At 31.2% G+C, this 23,011-nt stretch overlaps 2 protein-coding genes and 1 non-coding gene across 4 annotated transcripts in view; 1 reads left to right on the top strand and 2 right to left on the bottom strand.

Annotated features, from left to right (window-relative positions):
• Positions 1-2: 2 nt before the first annotated feature.
• On the bottom strand, positions 3-4,815 carry LOC131934888 (DNA repair protein RAD51 homolog 3). 2 transcript variants are annotated; one of them, XM_059291103.1, is made up of 8 exons: positions 4,433-4,815; positions 3,863-3,990; positions 3,045-3,163; positions 2,453-2,616; positions 1,939-2,057; positions 1,189-1,320; positions 782-976; positions 3-420 (listed from the first exon to the last, which is right to left on the bottom strand). In XM_059291103.1, the coding sequence occupies exons 1-8, from the start codon at positions 4,569-4,571 to the stop codon at positions 277-279; spliced, it is 1,140 nt and encodes a 379-aa protein (XP_059147086.1). In that variant the 5' UTR covers positions 4,572-4,815; the 3' UTR covers positions 3-276. The 2 variants fall into 2 exon arrangements, with proteins under 2 accessions (XP_059147086.1, XP_059147075.1); XM_059291092.1 differs by having other exon boundaries at positions 6-420; positions 1,939-2,060; positions 4,433-4,812.
• A 2,434-nt stretch (positions 4,816-7,249) lies between these two features.
• Trnat-agu (transfer RNA threonine (anticodon AGU)) lies at positions 7,250-7,323 on the bottom strand. The gene has a single exon. It is a non-coding gene; the product is annotated as a tRNA-Thr (tRNA).
• Positions 7,324-7,503: 180 nt separating this feature from the next.
• Positions 7,504-23,011, top strand: part of LOC131934884 (phosphatidylinositol 4-kinase alpha) — a 33,527-nt gene continuing 18,019 nt past the window's right edge. The window contains exons 1-23 of the mRNA XM_059291077.1: positions 7,504-7,644; positions 9,421-9,543; positions 9,786-9,879; positions 10,005-10,090; positions 10,956-11,028; positions 11,543-11,569; positions 11,972-12,281; positions 12,719-12,923; positions 13,072-13,143; positions 13,547-13,643; positions 13,837-14,034; positions 14,297-14,397; positions 14,674-14,954; positions 15,393-15,488; positions 17,120-17,224; positions 19,759-19,942; positions 20,099-20,202; positions 20,991-21,150; positions 21,247-21,297; positions 21,527-21,635; positions 21,722-21,852; positions 22,308-22,438; positions 22,726-22,808. Coding sequence (XP_059147060.1) covers positions 7,555-7,644; positions 9,421-9,543; positions 9,786-9,879; positions 10,005-10,090; positions 10,956-11,028; positions 11,543-11,569; positions 11,972-12,281; positions 12,719-12,923; positions 13,072-13,143; positions 13,547-13,643; positions 13,837-14,034; positions 14,297-14,397; positions 14,674-14,954; positions 15,393-15,488; positions 17,120-17,224; positions 19,759-19,942; positions 20,099-20,202; positions 20,991-21,150; positions 21,247-21,297; positions 21,527-21,635; positions 21,722-21,852; positions 22,308-22,438; positions 22,726-22,808 — 2,911 coding nt within the window. The 5' untranslated portion in view covers positions 7,504-7,554. The remainder of the gene's footprint in view (positions 7,645-9,420; positions 9,544-9,785; positions 9,880-10,004; positions 10,091-10,955; positions 11,029-11,542; positions 11,570-11,971; positions 12,282-12,718; positions 12,924-13,071; positions 13,144-13,546; positions 13,644-13,836; positions 14,035-14,296; positions 14,398-14,673; positions 14,955-15,392; positions 15,489-17,119; positions 17,225-19,758; positions 19,943-20,098; positions 20,203-20,990; positions 21,151-21,246; positions 21,298-21,526; positions 21,636-21,721; positions 21,853-22,307; positions 22,439-22,725; positions 22,809-23,011) is intronic.

The following is a 23,011-nucleotide window of genomic DNA, read 5'->3' as shown; positions in this document are numbered from 1 at the left end:
AAAAATATATAACTTCATGTTATTCTTTTCCAATTAAGTGATCTGAAATTGTTTTCATTGTTATGTAAGGTGTTGTAAAAGTATTGTATTATAATTGCTTCAGTCATAACTTTTGGATATTAACCTTAACATTTACTATTTTTAATTGTTTTATAAACTAATTACCTTACAATTGCCATACAAATAATAGTGTTTGGTGGTAGTTCTGTGTATATTTATACATATAAAAATTACAGGAAAACAATTTAAATAATAAATATAAATGACATAGTAATGCTATGTTCTCTGTCTCTTTGTGGGAGGAGTTGTTGAGGGGAGATAATTGTTCTGGTCTAAGTTGTCAGTATTAGCTCTTTCCCCTTGGATTTGATCTACCCCAGAGGATGACTCATTCTCTTGGATGTCTCGGATTCCTCCAAGCTAAATATTTTTAAAAGTGGGGTAAAAAAAAAATTTTTAATCCACAAATATATTTCAGTTGATAAAATGTATGCAAACAATGTCTATGTATATATTACGTTAAAGATATTTTTATCTTGTGTTGTGAGAAACTGGGATGGAGAATAAAATAATGAGTTGATACATAATAAACTTATGCAGTAGAAGTTATATAAATCTTAAGGTATTTTTTTCAATTAATAAAACTGTGACAAAACTGTAATGGTAACCCTATTAGTATTAGACAGTAAAATACTCTCCCAGCTAGCCCCATTTGAATATTTTTTAACCTTCAAAATACCTAGCTAAGTTTTAGAAATATCTTAAGATAAAAACTACTCACTGTAATTTGAAAAGAGCAGACTGTCTCTTGTTTACTAGGAGATTTGTAGAGTAGAGCTCTTCTTTGGTTATTTTCCCAGTACAAGATAACTCTCATTGTACTGGCATGACCCCAGTTTTCACCAAGAGCAGGAATCAGATGAGAGTTTCCTTCCCCTGGTAGTATTTTGGTTGTCATTTGGTTAGTAAAAACAACCTGTTATGGGAACAAGCATTTTAAACAGAAACTTAACTAAGTTTTGTCAAGTTAACTGAAAATAATATTTTAATTCAACTTAAGTCCAACATTACTAAAATAATATATTAAAAAACTAAATTTAGGGATATATATTACTTTTTTGTACTTTGTAAATAAAATAAAGATACAACATAAATACTTTAGTAAATTTAACTTCTCCAAGGACTTACAGCCACATTAAAATCTGAAGCTATTTTGATAAAATTCTGTGCCAGGGAGGACAAAAGTTTGGTGCGGAGAGACATGTCATCCAATTCATTTCTAAAAGGTGAAGCAATGCTGTCAACTATCACAAGTTTCACCTGAGATAAAATATTTTAAAATTGGGGGTGACATTAATTTACTTTTTGTGAGGAGAAACATGAAATTAAATTCATTTTTAAAGGGTGAAGCAAATTTTAAAACCATAACAATATTCACTTGAGATAAAATATTTTAAAATAGGTGTGACATTAGTTTACCTATAAATGTAGGAAAGAAGGCACTATTGTTTTATTGCCTCCCTTCATTACCATTTCAGTTTTTTAACCTAAGGCTATTTTGAGATAAAGATGAAATGGGGTGTAGGATATCATTTTTGTGATTTGAATTCTTTATCATTATTTATTCATCTAAGTACAAAATTCTTGAAGATATTTTTAAAAAGCTTAATTTACAACTATTTCAAAAGCCATTTAAAAGTAACACTCTAAATAAGACATAATAAAAATCATTTTTTTATTTAAATCTTATTTAACTTTAACTACAATATAAAAAAAAGTTCAGAGACAATTAGCCAAAGTTTAAAGCTGTTGTCCAATTGATATCAACATTTATAATGCTGTAAGACAGGATAGATAACTCAAAATTACCAAGACACACAAAAATTAAAACATAGTGGAGATTTACAATAACTTTACATATATATTAAAACAACTCACTTTGCTATGTTGTGTCAAGAATTTAGGCAACATATGTATAGTTGCTATGAGCTGAACATGATCAATACAGCGGAAGTAGTGAGTGCCAGCTAATACTTTATTCACAGTCAACCTCTGTTCTTCTGAAAACATTTGAAACTGTTTACAAGAAAACATATCTATGATATATTTATAACTATTTCAACATAACTATTGTTTCTGATATACATAAGAATAAATTATAATTTGGAATGTGTGAACTGTGAATGTGCTATTCATATAAATTGACATAATTCTTTTCTATAAAAAAAAAAACCAGCAGAGTGTTAGACAAAAGGTTCTTTAAAAAAAAAAGTTTAAATTTGGAAAAATACTTTGTTTCAATAAACCCCAGTAACTCTTCCTGCCTTGTTGTGTGTTTGGTTGTTTACTTTTGTCCCCCTTTACATACTAGCCAGAGTTATTGACAAACTTAACCAATTACCATACATGGTATATTTGTCAAACACAGATTCAAAACCTTTCTCCTTCATACCATTACTTCCTTGATTTCCAATCTGATGACAGTGTTCCACTGTAGCTGTGGCAATGTCTACCATCCTTTCAACAATAAAACTTCCCTCTGTGTCAATGTAAACAACCTCGCCATCAAGGCCCCCAAGGTGCTCTGGTATATGTGCATCCACAGCTAGTTGCAGGCTGATAGACACAACAGAAAACATTAATTCAAATGTTTCTTCTGATTATTAATTGCTATTCCTTTTGGCTCACTCGGGACTATAGAGCTATGAAAATCTAGTCACTCAAAAGTTTTAATTAAAAGATTTAGGCAGCCTCAAATTTTTGTATGAATAAGAAATATAAAATCATACGAAATCTGGTTCTTGTTTTAATGTTGATAAGACAAAACACCATCAAATAATAAAATGGATGATTTTTTTTAAAAAAAGTCATGTCAGTTGGATAATGTTTAGCTTTTGATCATAATTACGGTTAGGGCTAATAAAAGCAAAAGGCTTAGGGTCAGGGTACCAAAACAAATAGATTTGCTTCAATAGGTCTTACTAATGCTTTACAAAAAAACAAAATTATGTATATAATATAAATATATTGAATACAAAACTAACCAGATTTGTGTTTTGCCTATCCCTGGTGCTCCACAGAACTCTGTAATTTTATGAAGAGGTACACCTCCCCCAAGCATGTCATCCATCTTCTCACAGAAAGTGATAATTGAAGTCATATCCTGTTATTTTAAAAAAAAAACATTTTTAAATTTTTAAAATGATAATTTACTTTACAAGTTTAGTTAATTAAAACAGTTATTTACTTTGTTTTTATTTATGATCAATAACTCCTATGGAGAGTTCAATTTAAACATTTCATTTATTTTGTTTATGAGTAGAATTACATATCATAAAGCAGCTTTCCTTAGTAATCTCCGTGTATTTTTAAGGAACATGGAAAAGAGTAGAGGGCCTTTTTAAAAAACTGTTTTCAATGTTGGCACACAATTATAACTTTTTTTTTCTCTAACTCTTAATAGAAAAAAACCCAGATATAAATGTGTGCCTTCTAGATTTCAATTTAATATAATATAATCTTATCAGATATGTAAGTTTGAATTAGGATTATATAATAGATGTGTAAATGTTTAGTTTAATATTAAGCTTAAAGGAATATTATTTGGTTTAACATAAGTTTGTATTAATTTATAGGAACATAAAAGTAGGCCTACTGATAATTGCATGTACTTCCCATTTACTTAGCAATGAAATTCCTAAATCTAATCTACAACTATTCACTACAAATCATTTACATATGCTAAAATTAACAGTGGTTTTTTAAAACTGTTAAAAAGATACTAAATTAAATCCCAAGTCTTTAGTATGGGAGACACCTGGCTTTTCACAGGTTTTTCAAAGATTAATGAAGTGTAAATTACCTGCTCTTCTCTAAACACATCCAGTGCCGTCTTAACAATAGGGACATTTTGTTTTCGTACAGTAGCATTCACATCAATGAACAAAGTCTGAAGAACTTCTAAAGCCTCAGCCTGTGTAATGTTGGCTTCTGCAAAAGTTACAAAAAGAATTTTCATAATACTCATATATGAAGATACTAAAACAGAAGCTAATATTTAAATATAGCTCTTAAAAAGTATAAACAGCAAGTATAAAAGTCCAAATAATTAATGCACAATCTAATAGTAACTAGACTAGATACAGCTATGAATTTTTAGCAATTATAGACTGAAACTTTGCAGAACATTTTTTCTAATTAATTTATTTTAAATGTTTTCCCACTAAGCATGATAGAGAAATGACTAAAAACAAATAATATAATAAATCAGCATTACAGAAAATTGTATCTAATTTATAACAATAAATAAATATATAAATATATAAATAAATAAATAAATAAATATATATATATATATATATATATATATATATATATATATATATATATATATATATATATATATATATGTTATTTAGACAAATAACATTACCTAAGCTTAATTCTGAAGGTTTCATAGTAGCAAAATCTTCTACTGTCCAAAGCCCAACATTTGACAACTTATTTAAAACTGCATGACTAATAGGAAATGTATTTATTTCTCTTCGACTTGACATTGTTAATTTTTTCATTAATAGTGACTATGAATAATTAATTTCATTTTATCACAAGAAAATCAGATTTGTATTTGAAGGATAGGTCTCCTTGTATATGTTTGATTAACATAATTATTTATAAGGGTAGCACCATAATAGTCAAAATGTTGCCTTCATTGCATACGCTTATTTTTTCCTGCAAAATAGAAACATAAATAATGGGAGCCAATATGTTGGTGTTCATGTAATTTCATAAATGTACATTAAAGGCCTAGTAATCCTAGTATACAGGCTTATACTAATTATTAATTATTTTAATTAATGCAATAGAGCAATACTAATAACGAGCCCACCAGCGGCGTATCATATGCCGCTATTTAGTTGTTTTATTTTCTACTTTTCAGTAATTCATAATTTGGGAGTTCGACAGTACCACTGCTGTCACTGAAAATATTTGCTTTAAAATACTATCAGTAAGTCGTTAAGGACAATACCCCCCCCCCCCCGTGAAAGCAGCATCCTCTTAGCTACCTCCCCTAAGTATAAAATCGTTTCAAACTAAATTATCTGCCCCTAATAGCCTTCACTAAACCCGTTTCTACGATTGTAAACATTTAGCGTGAACCACAGCTCACCAGACTTCCTAGAGAGGAAGAGAGGGGACTGCAAGGCGCGTTTACAGCTTGTTTTCTAACATCTCCAAGAAGAGAATTATATATATTATATAATATATAGGCCTATAGATACTTAGACCTATATCTACTGTTTAAACTATTTATATCAGACATCAGTATCCTCAATCAGTATTAGTAATACTAACTAAATACTAACAAATTAAATCATATATTGAATATTGATAGATCTATATAGTATATTATTATAATATTAGTCACTTTTTATTAGGCCTATATATATTACTATTATTACTAATATTAGTAGCCTAGTTACTACTTATAATATTAATATAATTTAAATTATTAGTAGGCCTAATTTATTAGGCTCCCTATTATTAGGCCTACTTTTTTTTATTAGTTACTGTCTGAACACCCCTTTTTCCTCCAAGTGAACTACTGTGTAAGTGTATGTGAATTAGTGAGTGTAACACCACTCTTCTCATTTTAGTCTTTTTTAGTCATTTGAAATTTCGTTTTAACACCCTCCCCCTCCCACCACCAAGAGTGCCTTTTGGTAAGGTCAGGAAGACCCCAGACCAGAGGCCAAAGGAATCTAGTTCTAGATCTAGATCTAGCTTTCTAAATTACTTAAAATTAGACCTAGACCTAGATCTAGATAGTATAGATAGAGACTGAGTTTTCTCAGGCTTGTCTTATTTGCCAATATTTGGTATTTTAGATTTAGATTTGCCGGGATCGGCGCCGGTATAGATCTTCTACTAATAGTAGTACTATTTTTAGTATTTTAATTTTTACTACCGAATGTAAACAAATGGAAACTAGATTTCTAAATGTCGAAAGATCCTGGAAAATAAGACAACCAGTTTGCTTTAGTCACTGATCTATTGCATTTATTTACATCAGTTAACAACATGTAAACAGAATCATTCGTTATGGTTAATCAAAATACACGGGCTTATATTTTTAAAAATCTAGTCTATTTTGTTTTGGAAAATGTCTCGTGTTGATTTGGAACACAAAATTAAATAATGCTCAACAGAACTAAACACTAATACTAATAGTAGGCATATACTCAAATACTCATATAGTAATAATAATATAGTATTCGGACACAAATTAGCGAATTATAAAAAGTAAAGAATGTCTTCGGGCTCGTCTTTTTTTATGCATTTGGAAAGTTGTTGCAAATACTCCTGGGGATTTTTTCTGCGAAATAAAATAATTCAGGCAAGCGGCGCCCCGGCGGGATGTGGTTTAGCGCCCGGAGTTCTCGAGTTGCTTTCTTAGCAACTGTGTCTGTTCGTTGGGCGTCCTGTACACGAGGCAAGGTAACTAGATATCTACATCTACTTGACTCAGCGGTCAAACTGCACTATATGCGGTCGGGTGACCAGATCCAGCCCGGACTCTCCCGTGAGCTCTATGGCGCCTATGTTCGTTTTAAGGCGTGCCATACGGTGGACTACTAAAATAATTGACTAAATAGAATCGGGCGCTTCCACAAGCGCCCCGACGGAAGGTGACTAGGTGCGGATGCGCCCCGGGCTCCCACGTGAGCTCTATAGACTCACTATAGAGCCTGCGTGATAGAACGACATATACTATGGATTCGGTAGTGTAAACGGTGGCTCCAGAGTACGCCCCGCGATGCCTCTGACACGATCGGTGGTTTTTCAGGTGTGTTCTTCCTAAACTTAACGTACACTCAAGATGTTCGTACTGCACACTCTGAGGTGTCTGAGCGGTAGTGTAGATAAACTTGGCCCCAACAACTAGGATCCTAGAAATATGAAGCCGACATTGTTTTCATTTAAATGGCTTAATTTATGGGAAAAATGTCATATTTCATGAAATCCTCTAAGAATTTTGCGTCAACCTTTCCTCTGAGATCGCATAATTTAAATCAGCTGATGTTTACTATCCCACGCTTAATAATATGTGGAGTATCTATCTTTCTCCGGGTTAAGGGGGGGGGCTCATTGCGCCCTCCTTTGGTCAAAATAAATAAATAAAGTTTGATATAGCTCAAGAAAAAAAATTCAAATAAAAATGAAGATAAAAAAATTCAAATAAAAATGAAGGCTCCAGGGGGAGTCGAACCCTCGACCTTCTGCTTACTAGGCAGACGCTCTAACCAACTGAGCTATAGAGCCTGTTAACTCGTGATTCAACAATAACATTTTATACATAAAATAGCTTATCATGCAAATTACTGTAATTAATCAATTAAACAGGCAAATTGATACTCTGTGTGATAGTTAATAAATTGACCTGCACAAATATGTCATATTCTACACTGGGAAAACGGTAGCAAATTTGATGATCAGACTAATGAACATGGGAGACAACTATTGTTTTTTCCCCGGAATGAGGATGTAAACAAGATGGCTTCCAACGATATAGATTATCATGCTAGAAGTCTTTTGCAGTTAGCAAGATCGTTGGGAGCAATTAAACCAACTCCATGGGAAAAGGTAGTAGAGAAATTTATAACAAGTCTCTCTTTTCTAGATTTTAACAGTGCTTTGTAAGTAGATACCCCAAAGTCCTTCAATAGAAATCGATTTTGCATTGTTGTCATTTGATTTTGTCAACAACAACAAAAACAAGGTAATTAAAAAGTCTAGTGACAATTTTAGCGCAATTTCCTTATGTTATCTAAAAATAGCTCTGTCGTAGCGTAAATCAAGAGCAGGGTTAGTAAAACCATTGGTTAAAATACATGTTTTATTTACAATAGAGTTACATGACTAAAAACCATTGCGCGCCTAGCTACTGAACGTGATGACGCAGCCATTGAACGTGATGGCGCAGCTATTGAACGTGATGACGCGTGTGGTTTGGTTGGAAAACATGCCTACTAATTCGGTCCAAATTTTAATTAATTAAAAAAATTTTTGTGACCGAACGAAAGAATATTTTTGAAAACTTTCTTCGGCAATATTGTTCTAAATTATGGCAGGAATCGATTGGTACATGTTTCAAGTCGCTAAGTCGTCTGGTTGCCGAGATATGGGCCAAAAACTGCTTTTTTTCCGATGTTTTTTTTTACTTTTCCGGGAAATCCATGAAAGAAACCCGGAATTTTTATGGCCTATGTTCATCCTCGTAACTTGCTGAACATAATTGCTTTTGTAACTAGTCATCAATATTGCTTCGTTGAGGAGGAGATACGACTTAAAGCCCGGACACACATTCATACATCCATTCATTCATCCATCCATACATTCCCAGAAATGACGAGTTAATAAACGCAATTCTCCAGAATGGAAATTGCGCTAAAAAATTATTTTTTTAAGTGGACTTCAATTATTAATTTAACTTTAAATCTAAACAAATAACAAATGGGGGGGGGGGAGAGCGGTGGAAGCGGTGGCATTTGTGATGATTTAGATCAGTGGCTGGTTCTTAACCTTTTTTGGAGGTACCAAACTCCACCAGCTTCTTAATAAGAAAAATAAGAAGGGTAGGTAATCTATCGTTTTAGGTATAAAATGAAGACTAGCGATGTTTTCATCCGCTGCAACCAAACTCATTTAATTTAGCAGCCATCTTGTTTACATTTTTCTGTAAAATTATAGTTAGAGATTCAGGGGAAACCACTTTAACTTACAGATGGCCGCAGTTTATATAGAAAATCTTGCTAGCAAACACTGCTATTAGTATTTGAAGTTAATTTCTGGCCTATATTGATATATTTAGCCATTGACTTTGGTTTATTATTCAGTTATTTCTAATATTTAGCCCAAATATATCACAATATTATATACTTTATTAAAGCCTTAACAAAGAGGCAACTTTTTTGCACATAACTAGCCTCTCCAATTTTACGCACCTAAAACAATTATCAAAATAAGATATTTCGCTTATAGGCCTAAATTTATTTCAGATTTAAAACAGAAGGTCTAGATTTCATTATTGTGGCATTATTATTACAGACACTTTTATTTATTTTATAGGCCCTACAGTAACATAGTGATAACCTGAATCATCTTGTCTAAATCTTTAAAAAGTGTTGTGCCATAGTTAACTACTACTAGATCTAGATTTTAGATAAAATTACTTTTTTAAACTTGCTAATGTCAACACAAAATCACTAAGTCGTACTGTAGCCTCAACCTTAATTGAACATAATACTAAACATGAGGTTAAACTACTACCAAAAGTTAGCTATGATTGCTATTTGTTTTTCCATAAGTTTTAATCCTATGTAAAAAAGCAAATGCTTTTTAACTTTTATTTGCTATTAGGTAGAGCGTCTGATGTTAATGTGTCCAAATTCAAAGGATAAAAGTGGAACTCTTCGATTAGATGGACGTGGTCAAAATGCAATTATTGCTTTGGGTGTATATTTGCTGGAATCTGGTCTGCAGGTAATAACATTTCTACAATATGAACATTTAAAGAAGAGTATCATTTCATTGCTCAATATGAATTATAAATTCACATTTTGTTTTTATTAAAATTCTACAAGTAATGCAAATAATATAGCTTAACTATTTAGTGATAATAGACAAACACATTTTAAAAATTTTGTTAAGTGAGTAAATTAAAGATGTTTTTTTTTTATCTCAGAGCTAATAATTAAAAATCCTCATTTGTTTTACCGATTTAGCACAGTGAAGTGATCATAGAGTATTTGTTGATGGTACTGGAAAGGATGCCAAATGCACAGTGGGTGGACGGTCCCATAGGAATCAACAAGTACAGTATGTATACCTAAAAATAATATGTCAAGTCATCTTTATTCGGTGTGCTTTGATTGAAAAAACGCTTGTTTAATTCTGTTTAATATAATCTGTGTTACCAAATAATTTGTAAATCATCTCCACAGATTTACCGATGACTGAGAATTTCAGTTTTTGTTTTAACACAATTTTATCTGATGTTGCAAAAAGACTTCCTTCATACAAAGACAAGGTTATAATACTTTTCCTGTTTTTAAAAATAATAAACAATTATTGGTTGATTTATAACAAAATTTACCAAATGAGTTTTGACCCTCTCCCACTAGATTCTACATAAATAGCGATTCTATCTTAATGTTTATGTAAAAGCATATGCAAATTGCAAAAAAAAAAAAAAAGAATTTTTGGCAGTTAATCCTTTTCATTGACTTTTGTTAAAATCTTTTTAATTGTAAATCAGATCATTTTAATTTTATTTTCACTTGTTTAAAAACTAAAAATGATTGTGATATTGAGTAGATTATCACAGGAATGTTGAATTTGAACTTATAGTATTCTTTTTTTTAAAGTCTTAATTAAGAGCAGGGGCTCTCTTAATCTCAAGTTATTAGTTGCTAAAATGAAGTAAAATTTATTGCAAATATTTCTTGAATGACAAATGCGTTTGCTTGTATAATTTTTGAAAATTAAGTATTTTTTTACTATTTTTTATGTATTCAAAAGCATTTAATTATAAAGCTTTTTACACTTTTAAAATAAAATTGGGACAATCTGAACTTAAGCTAAAAATCCCAAAACAAGTTGTGAAAATAGCATTTCTATTGCTCTCTTACAAAAAAGATGTTTCAAAACATAAGATGATTAGAAGCTTACAATTTTTAAAATTTAAAAAGCAACTTATTACTCTAGTGCCATTTTTGTGAAGTTTTTGCTTTTTAAGAAAAAAGATATGTAATGTATCAATTTATTATTGTTTGTTTTATTAGATTTGATCTCAACATTTCAAAAATGGACAATAAATTAAAATTAGTAATGACACAGAAGAGGATTTTTATATTAGATTTTTTAAAAATCTATTATTAAAAAAATTATTTCAGATAATTAATAATCAGCTGAAAGTTTTGGAATTCATGACAGCCTTATGTGAACAACCTGGATCACATGTCACAGGTTTGCAATCTTAGTTCTGACTTTTGTGACAATTAGTTGTGTTTGTGGTGCAAGGGGATAGGGGAGGATTGTTAAAATATAAGTAGATATAAGTAGTAGTGGATAGAAATGATGTTAATATTTGTTAGAATATCTTTGTGTAGAGAATTGTAACTTTGTGACTTCTTTGAGGGTGGGAGGGTCTACTGGTTTTTTAGTGGGTTATAATGGCATTATTTAATTTTTTTATAAATACTTTTCAGAACACGTTTTCAACACCTTTTAATTGTTAAATTCACCAATCATCATTGTTATAAACACATTTGTTTTTTTTTAGACCATGTTTTTGGCTTGAATGAGACTAATAACCTTATTGATGTAATGCTTTCTTTGGGAAAATGTTGAGTCTCCAAAAGCTAGACATTAGTTGTCAGGTTTTAAACTAAGAGCCTTTGTTTATCCTTCTCAAAATCTATAAAATAACAGATGTAAACCCTATGAGTAAATATTGAAAAGCATGTTTTAAACATTACAGAATTTCTCCTTGGTATAAGAGTTAGAGGTAATCACATAATTTAGTTGGCGTGGCCAGTTTTTTCTGTTGTAGCTTTTTCTTTTCTTTAGAGCATTTTTGCACATTTCTTTTGAGATTAAAAGTTGTTTTTTTTTAAATCATTTTTTTATGCTTAATGAGTTAAAATAGAGAGAAAAAAATGTAGATATTAGTCTGGTATTCTCGTTTTTTTTTGGAATAATAAACACAACATTAAACTATATTAATAGATTTAAATTTTTTTAAATATACAATTTACAAAATTTAAAATATTTCATTTCTCTTTTATGCAGGCCTACTTTTTATGTTGGTAGTTTATTAAATAAAGTAAATATTTAAAAAAATAAGGTTTTATTTTGCTCAACATTTGCTTTATTTACATCTTTCATTAAACTAACCTATCTTTTACAGAGAGACTGTGCACTAGGCAGATACCAATGTTACTTGGTCTAGCAAGGTCAATAGGTCGCTCCAGTGATGAAGAGTGCTCACTTATTTCCTACCTACTGTCTGTCAGGGAGGCACCAATATCCATGCAGCGTGTGCCTCGAACTGAGCCTGTGCACCGCAGCAATTTCAACTCATTTCGATCCATCATGCCCCGCACCATGTCAACTGTTTTCACTCACTCTGAGGCTGGCTCTTCAAGTGTATCAGGGGCCGGGTCTTCTGATGCTGTTGGGGATGGGGCGACGGAAAGGAAATCCAGCTTTAGAGATAGGTATGATGCATCTACAGATATACCCAGTTTTGTTGCAGGCATTGGAGTTTGGTAAAAACCAATTATTTAGATATACTAAACCAAAATGGCACGAATATAATTACAAAGTTTGAGGAATCGTTAGGAGTCATCCCCTTAAAATTTTTAGAATTCTTTTCACCATTTGTCCACGTGTCCAGTTTGCATAAACCTCTCCCTGTCCACACTCTTTAGATACTTCCACCAACCATGGTGTAAATTGATGACTTCTGATCATTTATAATATTTAAATGAATACTTATTAATTCTTATTTTTTATGAAGTATTAGAACTGTCTACTGTAAGAAATTATTTGTTACATTAAGTCACTGTTATTTTTCAACATTAAAGTTCTTGAAGTTGCACATATGCTTAGATGTAAATTGATTCCTTGCAACATGTGCTGTACAATTTTACAGGTCGCCTTCACCCTTGGACTCAACAGGTAGAGACACTACCATGTCAGGTGTAACCAGCAACCTGGGAGATGTTCTCCCCTACACAATCTATTTTAACAAGATCGCCTCAAGTTTCACACGGACGAGGCCATGGGGTTTTGAGATCATCCCAGAACAGGATCATCTTAAATTTAATGAGGAACAGTTAAATTGGATTTTACAATGTGTCAGTTGTGTATTTTTTGTATTTGTTTTAGTTAATACAGATTGTAAAAAATATGATTTGTTAGTTTTGTTTCTGGTTCAACTGCTAGTTTAAAACTATTTTGAGAGTAATTTATTTACAGGTATACTTAAATTCTTGATAATTTCAGGCCAAGCGACTGTTAAAGCGCAGAGTGCTGAATGGGCTGGATCACATTTTAAAGGATGTTATAGCTGTTTCAGTAAGAATTCTCATTTTCTTCATTTCCTTGTATATTATAATATACATATACTGTGTTTCTAAAATAATTCATGAAATTAAGAATAGTATGTCTTAACCTTCATTTTTGAAAAAAGTTTTAATCAAATTGTCAGTATTCTAATTGTAAAAACAAATATTTCTAATACATATTGTAGATAATCAAAATAACTTTTTTTTTGCTCTTTTTATAAAAAAAAAAATTGTTGAGATTGTTTTGACAGCTAATTTCAGATTATCTTAACAATCAAGATTCAAATCCTCAATAAAGCATGTTGCTGCACAAAACTTATGTTGATGAAGCATTTCAATGAGTTTCCTTTTTTTTTAAACTTTCATCTTTAGTTACATAAATAGCTTATTAAATATTTGGTTTCACTCCACAGAATGGAAATCTTGTTCGCTTTCCATACAAGTCATTTAGCGAGACAATTAGTGTCATTATCCTTGCTCTTCTTAGAGACATTTTGGAACAAGAAAAAGGTCTGTTAAACAATGTGCCGTCAATATGTAATTTCTTGACAATAACCAGTCAAGTCAAACAGTTAGTATTTTATTGATTTTAAAATATCACATTATTTGTAAATCGGGTTTACCATATTATAGCATTTCAATACTTTAAATTAACTGGCTGTATTATTGTTTTAATGTTTTATATTCTCATCATCTCTTCTAGATTTACCTGTGGAGTTTATGAAGGAAGTTCAGGACTTTGTCAAGGGACTTTATCAGGCAGGTCAGTTTGACCTAGAGAGCAAGCCTTCAAACCATGCATTAAAGGAAAAGTTGACAGATTTCAATCCCTACCAGCTTCTGGTACACGCCAACGGAGCTTGTGTTGACCTTTTGTTTTGGTCTATTCGAGAGGAATCAGGTAAACTAGTTAAAATAGTTAACCAATGGCTAAATTCATGCAACATGTATGTGCTGTATATTAATGCACACATTTTTATTGTGATCATTTTATAAAAACACTTTTGGGTTGATGAAGTTTACCATAACTTACAAAGGATGGATACAGACATATACTTGAGCTGCCATACGTTTAAAACTCCAAGGGAGTGAATTAAAGGCCAAATCTTGAACTATCCCCAGACAATTAGCCCATTTTAACTGTACAATGTTTGTGTTTGTAGAGGCAGAAAACTTGTGTGTAAAACTAACTGAGAGAATCAGCACCAATACAGAGAGAAGGCTGTTGTTGTCGCACACACCACTTCTGTTAGCTTCATTAGAGGTAATTAACTTTTTATTAAACTACTGCTTATTCTGATAGAAGTAATTTCGTTTTTCTCTATAATTTTTTGTTTACTCAATCGGATGTAGTTTTGCATCTTTAACTTTCTGTTTGCTTAATTAGTAAAAATTTATTTTCAAGTTGGATTTAATTTTAGTAATTTAGTTTCTTCATTGATAACAAAAAGACGATAATAATTTTGATACTTAAAGTTAGTTAATTAAAATTTAATACTTTGACACTAGGTTTAAAGATTTTACTTTAATTACTTTTCAGGCACTAGGTAAAATGGCTGTAAAGTTTCCTAATTTAGCCAATGCAATGGTGGCATCTCTTCGAGATTTCCTAGTCAGTCCATCCCCCATTTTAAGTAAATTAAACAAATATGCCATCTCTGAACAAGGAGGTAAATACTCTTCCAGTGGTGGAGGAATCCGCATTACTGTCACAGATGAGGATAAAAAGGAAAGAGGGGGAGGGGTTGCCAAAGCTCCTAAAAGTTGTCTCCTAGCAACCATGGAAAATTTAAGGGACAATGCCATTCATAATATTTGCAGGTATCCCCTTGTTTTAACAATAACATTAATTTAATTATAAAATATAAGTAATCACTAGCACATTTTTAGTAGACATTCAGCACATGCTTATTCTAAAGCTACCAAATACATAAATCAAAACTACTAATTTTTGGAATGACTAATTTTGTGATCAGCAGATTACACAAGGCCAAATATTTTATTTTAATAGCTATCTCATGTTCCACTCTAAAACCAATCCTCCCCCATTAGCCCAGTAATATTACCTTATAAGTTTGATCATGTAAGTACTTGAGCATACCTAGATAGTAGTTATGTAAAAACAAAAAAGTTTTAAAACTTGGCCTACTATGATAAATTTTAGACATTCACTAGAGTTTATAAATAATTTTTAAAACTAAATTTTGATACCAACTTGCTTATAAATGAAAAAAAATAATGTACATCGTTTCTTAACAGGGCTTTACGAGCTGGCCAGCAGGTAGATGAAGAATGTGTCCCAGCATTCCTGGCCTCCATATCTAATCGTCTGTACCGTGCCGAGCTGAGCGACAGGTAAGTTAACACCTGCGGCTGTGTGTCCAGTCAAGTATGTGGCCGTCATGCATGACCTGTGCTATCTCATGTAGCATGTCCTCCATGTCACATCTTTTGAAGCATGTTCTGTTGTCATCTGGTAGCGAATGTCACATTGTCATCTCTGGGAGTTGACTGACTATTCTTGTAGCATTTTTCTCAGTATTTTTTTAAAAAAAAATAGCTTTTTTTTTTTTGCTGTTCCTTGAAGCTTTTACTCTTTGATAAATCATGTCATTTTTTTTATTCTTATACTTTTTTTTCTCAAAAACTTTCATCTTTTCTTGTTTATCTGTTTTATTTACTTATTTCTAGAAATCTGGATTTTTATTACCATGGTCAGTAAACAGGCAAAATGTTTAGGGTAATCAGCTATGCAAGTATAGAAGAGTCAGGTAGAGAGAGCCAGAACAATAAATGAAATTTATCTTATGTAATATTTTCTTACACAACATTGAACCAACAGCATTAAAGTGTTTTAAGTGTTGTTGACTTGTAATGAAATTTCTATTCATCACGCAATCATTTTTTTATAACTATTCTAAATATGCATTTGGGTTTGTTTTTTTCTTGAATTTCCAGCCACTGTAGTAAAATTAATAGTTTTAAAAAAAATTTATTGTAATTTATACAATGAATGATTTAGACTACTGCCAAAAAATTATTTGGTTAGCATGTTGCTAAGTTCATAAATTAGTGCCATTTTTAAAATTGCTAGTAAAGTCACATAAATGTATATAATCAAATGAAAGCTGACAAGTGAAATAAATCTGGCCATTAGAGGAATGTGTGGCAGGTTGGCCATTTTAAAGTAAAATTGGTCAATTTTTTGTATTGGTCATGCCATGTTGATATAATTTATTTTCTGGTCAATTTTTTGTATTGGTCATGCCATGTTAATATAATTTATTTTCTGTCTTACGTATATACGTACTTACATTGTTTCATGTCTTCATGTTTAGTTAAGGCACTGTCAGCACAATCTGCCCATGTTGTTATGATAGAAACAACAGACAGCATTCACTTGTACTATGAAAATCCATGTCAGATCTTTGAATATGAATATGTTCATTAGTGCTTAGTACAGCATCACATTTTCCTTTGCCTTAACATATTTCTTCATTCTACAGCAAACTAAGCAAAGTGTGAGTCCTTGGTCTAATCACTCTATAACATCAGCAGAAAAGTCTAATTTCATTTTTCTTCTCTTTACTACTTCAGAAAATATTTCTTTTAATGTATTCTATTTAAATATAATTTTTAATAGATTCTATGAAAAGCATTTACTTCCTTTTTTTTTAATCTATTCGTTTTAAATTATTTAATTTTTTAATTAAACTTAAATTTGAACTAGATGAAGCCATCTTTAATGAATATTTAAAAAGAAAAAAGTTAAGGTTAACATTTTTAGATTTTATGATAACTGTGTGTTAACATTTTGGTAATGAAGAATTGTGCACATAACCCAATGCTAGACACCACATGTTAATTATAAGAATATTAACACAAAAAATCAAGCAGCATCTACCCGAGATAGGCGAACAAACCCTGGTGTACATGCGCTAATGATGTTTCTACTTGTGTCTTTCCCTCCATGTTTGTCTCTCTAGGATCACCAATACCAAGTCTGCTGATACTAGGTGGCAGCAGTTGAAAATGGTTATGAAATTCATTAACCCTACAACGTCCAATTATGAGCTTGTTGATGTTCTAAGGCAATTGCTGATCATTTTTTCCTCCTAATTTTAAAAAAGAAAAAACACTGCTAACTCCCAATTGCAAAGATTTTTTACTTTTTTAGCACCTAATATTCTCCTCATGCTGTATAACGCTAGCTGTCTAACAGATGGTGTTTGTTTCTAGATAATCCACAGAAGTTGCTTTGCACTTAATATTACTGCTTTTGCTGTATTTTGATGTCGCTCAGCTTTGAATACTTTTTTTTTACCATTTTTTATTTTTATCTTGGAAAAATGAAAATAAAACTCAAATAAAACCCAATACTCCGTTACAATATTTTCTTTGTTTTAAACTTTTAAAATAGCCTTGTTTTTAATAATATGAGGTAGATAATCTGCCATGAGCAGTTTGGTTCATATTTTCTAAACAGAAGAGTAGTCAAACATTGATGATAATGTAGGTACAGACAGGTCATAGATAATTTAATAAAGGTTTTGTCATCTGTCTTTAGTGAAATATAATCTAGTGAATGCGTTATTTTAAAATGTTGTTTAAGTCCAATAAAATTAAAATAGAATAAATCAAAATAGAAATGATATTTATTTTCATCAGAGTGTGTCTACTACTTTTTGGGTATGAAACTAAAGATTCAAACATAATTATTTGGATGTTGTGATTAGTGGCGTGGGCAGGAAGGTATAGGGGGAAGGGGATCGTCGACCCCCAGAACTATAGGTGTCTGTCTCACATTTAGTTACAGCTATTGGCAACATTGTGCTTGTGTTGCTTTCAAATTAAAAAAAAATAATTTTATGTCGTCAACTTACAATTTTATATTCTAAAATCATTATGGAATGGATATATATATATATATATATATATATATATATATATATATATATATATATATATCAAAACGCAGCTCTTGATTACAAGATCCTGCCTATGCCACTGGTTAAAATTATTCCCTTGTTTGTCTTTATTAAATTAAAAATGATTTGATTACTTTCTTTTGAAAAACTATTTGTTTCAAGAGTTTATTAGTTCCAGTATTTTAAAGCTACAGTATTGTTAGATTTTGCTAGAAAGCTTTTGTAACTGCCCCTATATGCATTTTTTTTTAGAACTGTATTGGGTTAATTTTTACACTTAATACTAAGTAAAATAAATTTAGCATACATAACATAGACAGATGAAATGTATTAATTACTAATTGTAGAAACATGTATTTTTAACTATTGTAATGGCATAAAAAGCTAATTACTTTAGTCAGCTAATTAGATCTAGATGCAGGTTAGAATTTCTTTTTTAAATTTGTAACCTGTCAATGAAAATTAAAAACAATTTATGCTGAAAATAGTTTTCAAATGTAGAGAACATTTGGTAATTTAAAAAAAATTCTAAAGGAAATAGTGGCGGTGTTTACTAAAACAAATAAAAAATTTTGGCTATGTATCCATAGTTGTTTTTTTTTATTTTCACAGGCAGTCCTTAGACAATTTTTTTTTTTTTACTAACAAAACTCAACCTTAAAAATGAAATTTTAAAATAAGGTTGATGGTGTTTGGTAAGAAATCTGTATACTGCCTTCAACAAATTTTCCATCACATAGATTAGTACTCCTGAGAGCTGTCTAAGGCATTTCTTGTTTTCTTTTGTTTTTTAAAGCATGAAAACAAGGGCAGCTAGATCTGAAGAACCGTAAGAACGTCAGAATTCTGAGTTCACTTTGATTTTTCACTAATCATTTGTTCTTTTTCTAACTCAACAAATGGGGGGTCAGAACTTATAGAAGGATTTATAAATACTGTTGTTTCAGTTTCAAATTAAATTTAATATCACTACACAGTAATTTACCTTAACTTAAGGACTGCCTGTGCGAATTTTATGTTGAAATTATCAAAAAGAACAAATATGTTTTCACAGTTTATTCTGAAAAATAAAATTTATTATGCAACTTATCTTTTTTAAATATGTGAATATTGTTCATTTTATTTTAAATTTCCTTTTCTAATTACAATTTTTATTTTCGTACTAATTTACTTTCTTGTAATTTCGAGATTTTACAAATTTACACTACAAATATCCAGTGAATTTTTATTAGTGCTTTTTGTGAATATAACCTTGCTAAAGGCTTTTTTCAGGAAATACTACCAAAGTTATTTAATAAGCAGAGTTAAATTGCTTAATAAATATTATTAAAAACTTTTAATACTTAAAATAATATAAAGAAACCATTTAATATTATCTTATAATAATGTATCAATTAATAATAATAAAAACTAAATAAGATTAATTTTTCATTTAAACAATTTTCAGAATCATTACTGGCTAAACTATTTAACTTTAACTAAATAATCTAGTGATGCAGTAATTTAAGCCATTCCATGTTTAATTTAAATTCCTACTATCAGAAAATATTTGAAATAACTATTTTCTTTAATGAGATTTTAATTAATGTAAAGATGTAAATGGGAAGTAATGATTACGCTATACTTTCAAAGAAACATAACTAATCCTGCTCTGTTTGAGGAAGCATAACTCTTCTTGTGTTTGTTTTTTTCTTCAGAGAATCAAATCTCATTTCTACCAACACAATCCTGACATTAGGCCACCTGGCAGTGGTACTGAAGGACCAGCCCAAGTTGGTTGAATCTATCCTTCAAATCTTTCAACAGCGCTTCTGTTCACCTCCCTCACAGTTAGATGTTCTCATTGTTGACCAAATGGGTTGCATGGTGATGGCTGGCTGTGTAAGTATCAAGCATAACCAATGTTTTTTTTACGCCCTCATCTTACAAGATAGAATTTAAAATGAATTAGATCGTGTTGTTAAAAAGGAATTATCATAAATGTTATTATAGTCTATCTTGATATGTATTTAATTTTTTTTTACTCTGGTATTTTAGTCTAGTATCTACCACGAAGTCCTGAGTATGTTTACCCAGATCAGTGTAGAAAGTAGCTCACCTTACAATGTCAATGAAGCCAATGACAAACTACGAGGATTCAGGTAAGTGTTGCCCCTTCCCCCCCCCCCCCCCCCAGCACTATCTTAAGCTGTTATCTTTGCCATTGGTCAATGTTCAGGTACTCTAAAGGTCTTCTTCATCCTACCTTACATTAACTTCATTACTAGATTCAGGTTCTTACAATATTCAGCCATGACTCTAAGGGTATTCTATACATCCTACCATGCATTGACTTCATTACTAGATTCAGGTTCTTAAAATATTCAGCCATGACTCTAAGGGTATTCTATACATCCTACCATGCATTGACTTCATTACTAGATTCAGGTTCTTTAAACACTCAGCCTTGACTAAGGGTATTCTATGCATCCTACCTAACATTAAATTCATTACTAGATTCAGGTTCTTACAATATTCAGCCATGACTCTAAGGGTATTCTATACATTATACCTTGCATTAACTTCATTACTAGATTCAGGTTCTTTAAATATTCACCCTTGACTCTAAGGGTATTCTATACATCCAACCATGCATTGACTTTATTACTTGATTCAGGTTCTTTAAATATTCACCCTTGACTCCAGGGGTATTTTATTCCTTGAATTGAATTTATTACTAGATTCAGCCTTGACTAAGGGTATTCTATTCATTATACCTTGAATTGACTTTATTACTAGATTCAGTTTCTTTAAATATTCAGCCTTGACTAAGGGTATTCTATACATCCTACCATGCATTGACTTCATTACTAGATTAATGTTCTTTAAATATTCACCCTAGACGCTTGTGGTCCCCTCTACCTTACCATGCCAATAACTGTTTCCCTAGGTTGGTGTCACAGGCTGTCATCAATGCCTTTGCCAACATTGCAGCCAACATTCAAGGGGAAGCCGAGCAGTTGGATCTGCTCTCTCGACTCTTGGAGTTGTTTGTACAGCTAGGGCTGGATGCTAAAAGGATCAATGAAAAAATTTCTGGTCTCATGAAGGTATGGATTTAGTGATTTTAAAAGATATAAACACTTTCTTAGTTTTCTATGTTAGAGCTGTATTAAATATTCTGTATGTGCTCTGTGTTTTTGCAGGCTTCTTCTAGTGCGGGAAATTTAGGTTTACTTATTCCTGTCATTGCAGTGGTAAGTTAACTAAATATGACATGAATTATTTTTATGATAGGGGAATTAACCAAACTTGTAAATTCAACACAAAATTTTAATTCCTATATTGATTTCTTACCCAATATAATATTCTTGACTATTTAAAATATTTATTTAAAAAAATATATATATTGGATTAGGTTTCATGATTTTATTTTTAGTCACTATCAGTTTTAGGTTTAATGGCTGTTTTATTTTCCCTTAAAAGCTAATGAGAAGATTACCACCAATTAAAGAACCAAAACGACGGCTTCACAAACTGTTTCGAGACTTTTGGCAGTATTCTGTTGTCATGGGTTTTACAAATGAAAACCAAGGTACTTAGAACAAGGATTGAATTATCTTTAACTAAACTTAATTTGCTTTGACCTCCTGAGTTTTAACAAGTGCTATTTTTCTCTAGGTCTGTGGCCCACTGAGTGGTATGAGGGTGTGTGTCAAATAGCCATCAAATCCCCACTCCTCATTTCAAAAGAAAACATAAGCAAAGAACTTTTGTACAACACGGCCTTGAGAAATGATGCTGTAGCCCCAGTGAGTTACTGGTTTTTAGATTGTTTTAGAGTAAATATTTTTATTAACCCAACATCATCAGACAGACCTTAAAATAGTTTTAGAGTAAATAATGTTATTAACTCAACATCACCAGACAGACCCTAAAATAGTTTTATAGTAAATAATGTTATTAACCCAACATCACCAGACAGACCCTAAAATAGTTTTAGAGTAAGTAATGTTATACCCAACATCACCAGACAGACCCTAAAATAGTTTTAGAGTAAGTAATGTTATACCCAACATCACCAGACAGACCCTAAAATAGTTTTAGAGTAAGTAATGTTATACCCAACATCACCAGTCAGACCCTAAAATAGGACCCTCAAGGGAAGCAGAAATGAAGCTTTAAAAAACAACACTTGCCTATAAAAAGTTCAGGCAGATCACATGCGTTAAAATTTATATTTTGTTGCAATTGTTTTAATTCCCAGAATGAGCTAACTGACCTGCGTAACAGCATCTCTAATCTCCTGGACAACCCAGAAGTGACAACCCTGATCAACCGGCTCAACTTTGCCCAGTGCACTTATTTACTTTCTGTTTATAAGCTTGAAACTCTCAGGTAAAATCCTACTTTCTTTTGCATTAACTATCCTTACTGTCTCTACATCTGCGCTTTAAAAAAATTTACATCATCATATCTGATCATATTCAACACACATTTGCCGTTATATTTTATTTATTTAAATTTCTTTATACATTTTTTTACTTTTGTAATGGAAAGGAACTCTAATGTAATTTCATCATTTTTGTCAGCTTCCATATTAGGGTAATTACAGAATTATCTTCATTAGTTATTGATTGTGTTAAGCTGTGATCTTTTCATTATAAATCATGTTTGTTCTCCAGAGTCACTCATTCATCAGATCCCAATTCTGTCCATGGAATCTTCGAATACCTAGAGGATCGGTTTCTTTTCCTAGATAAATTAGGTAAAGAATTTAATTTTTAATGATTGTATGTGGTTGAGACTGCTTAGAAATTTGAAAATATTTTGGTTTAAAATGGTATGTTTTATTTTTATTTAACATTTTTTTGAAGTCACTTTATAAACTGAGATATAATTTTAGTAGCCTCCACATATTAACTGATATACAATTCTGTAATGTATGATAATGTCCCCTTGTATTTCAGA

The sequence above is a fragment of the Physella acuta genome, unplaced genomic scaffold, assembly GCF_028476545.2.
Source record: "Physella acuta isolate Inbredline_101_S28 unplaced genomic scaffold, ASM2847654v3 ptg000012l, whole genome shotgun sequence".
Classification (NCBI taxonomy): Eukaryota; Metazoa; Mollusca; class Gastropoda; family Physidae; genus Physella; species Physella acuta.
This window is presented reverse-complemented; position numbering and strand designations above follow the sequence as displayed.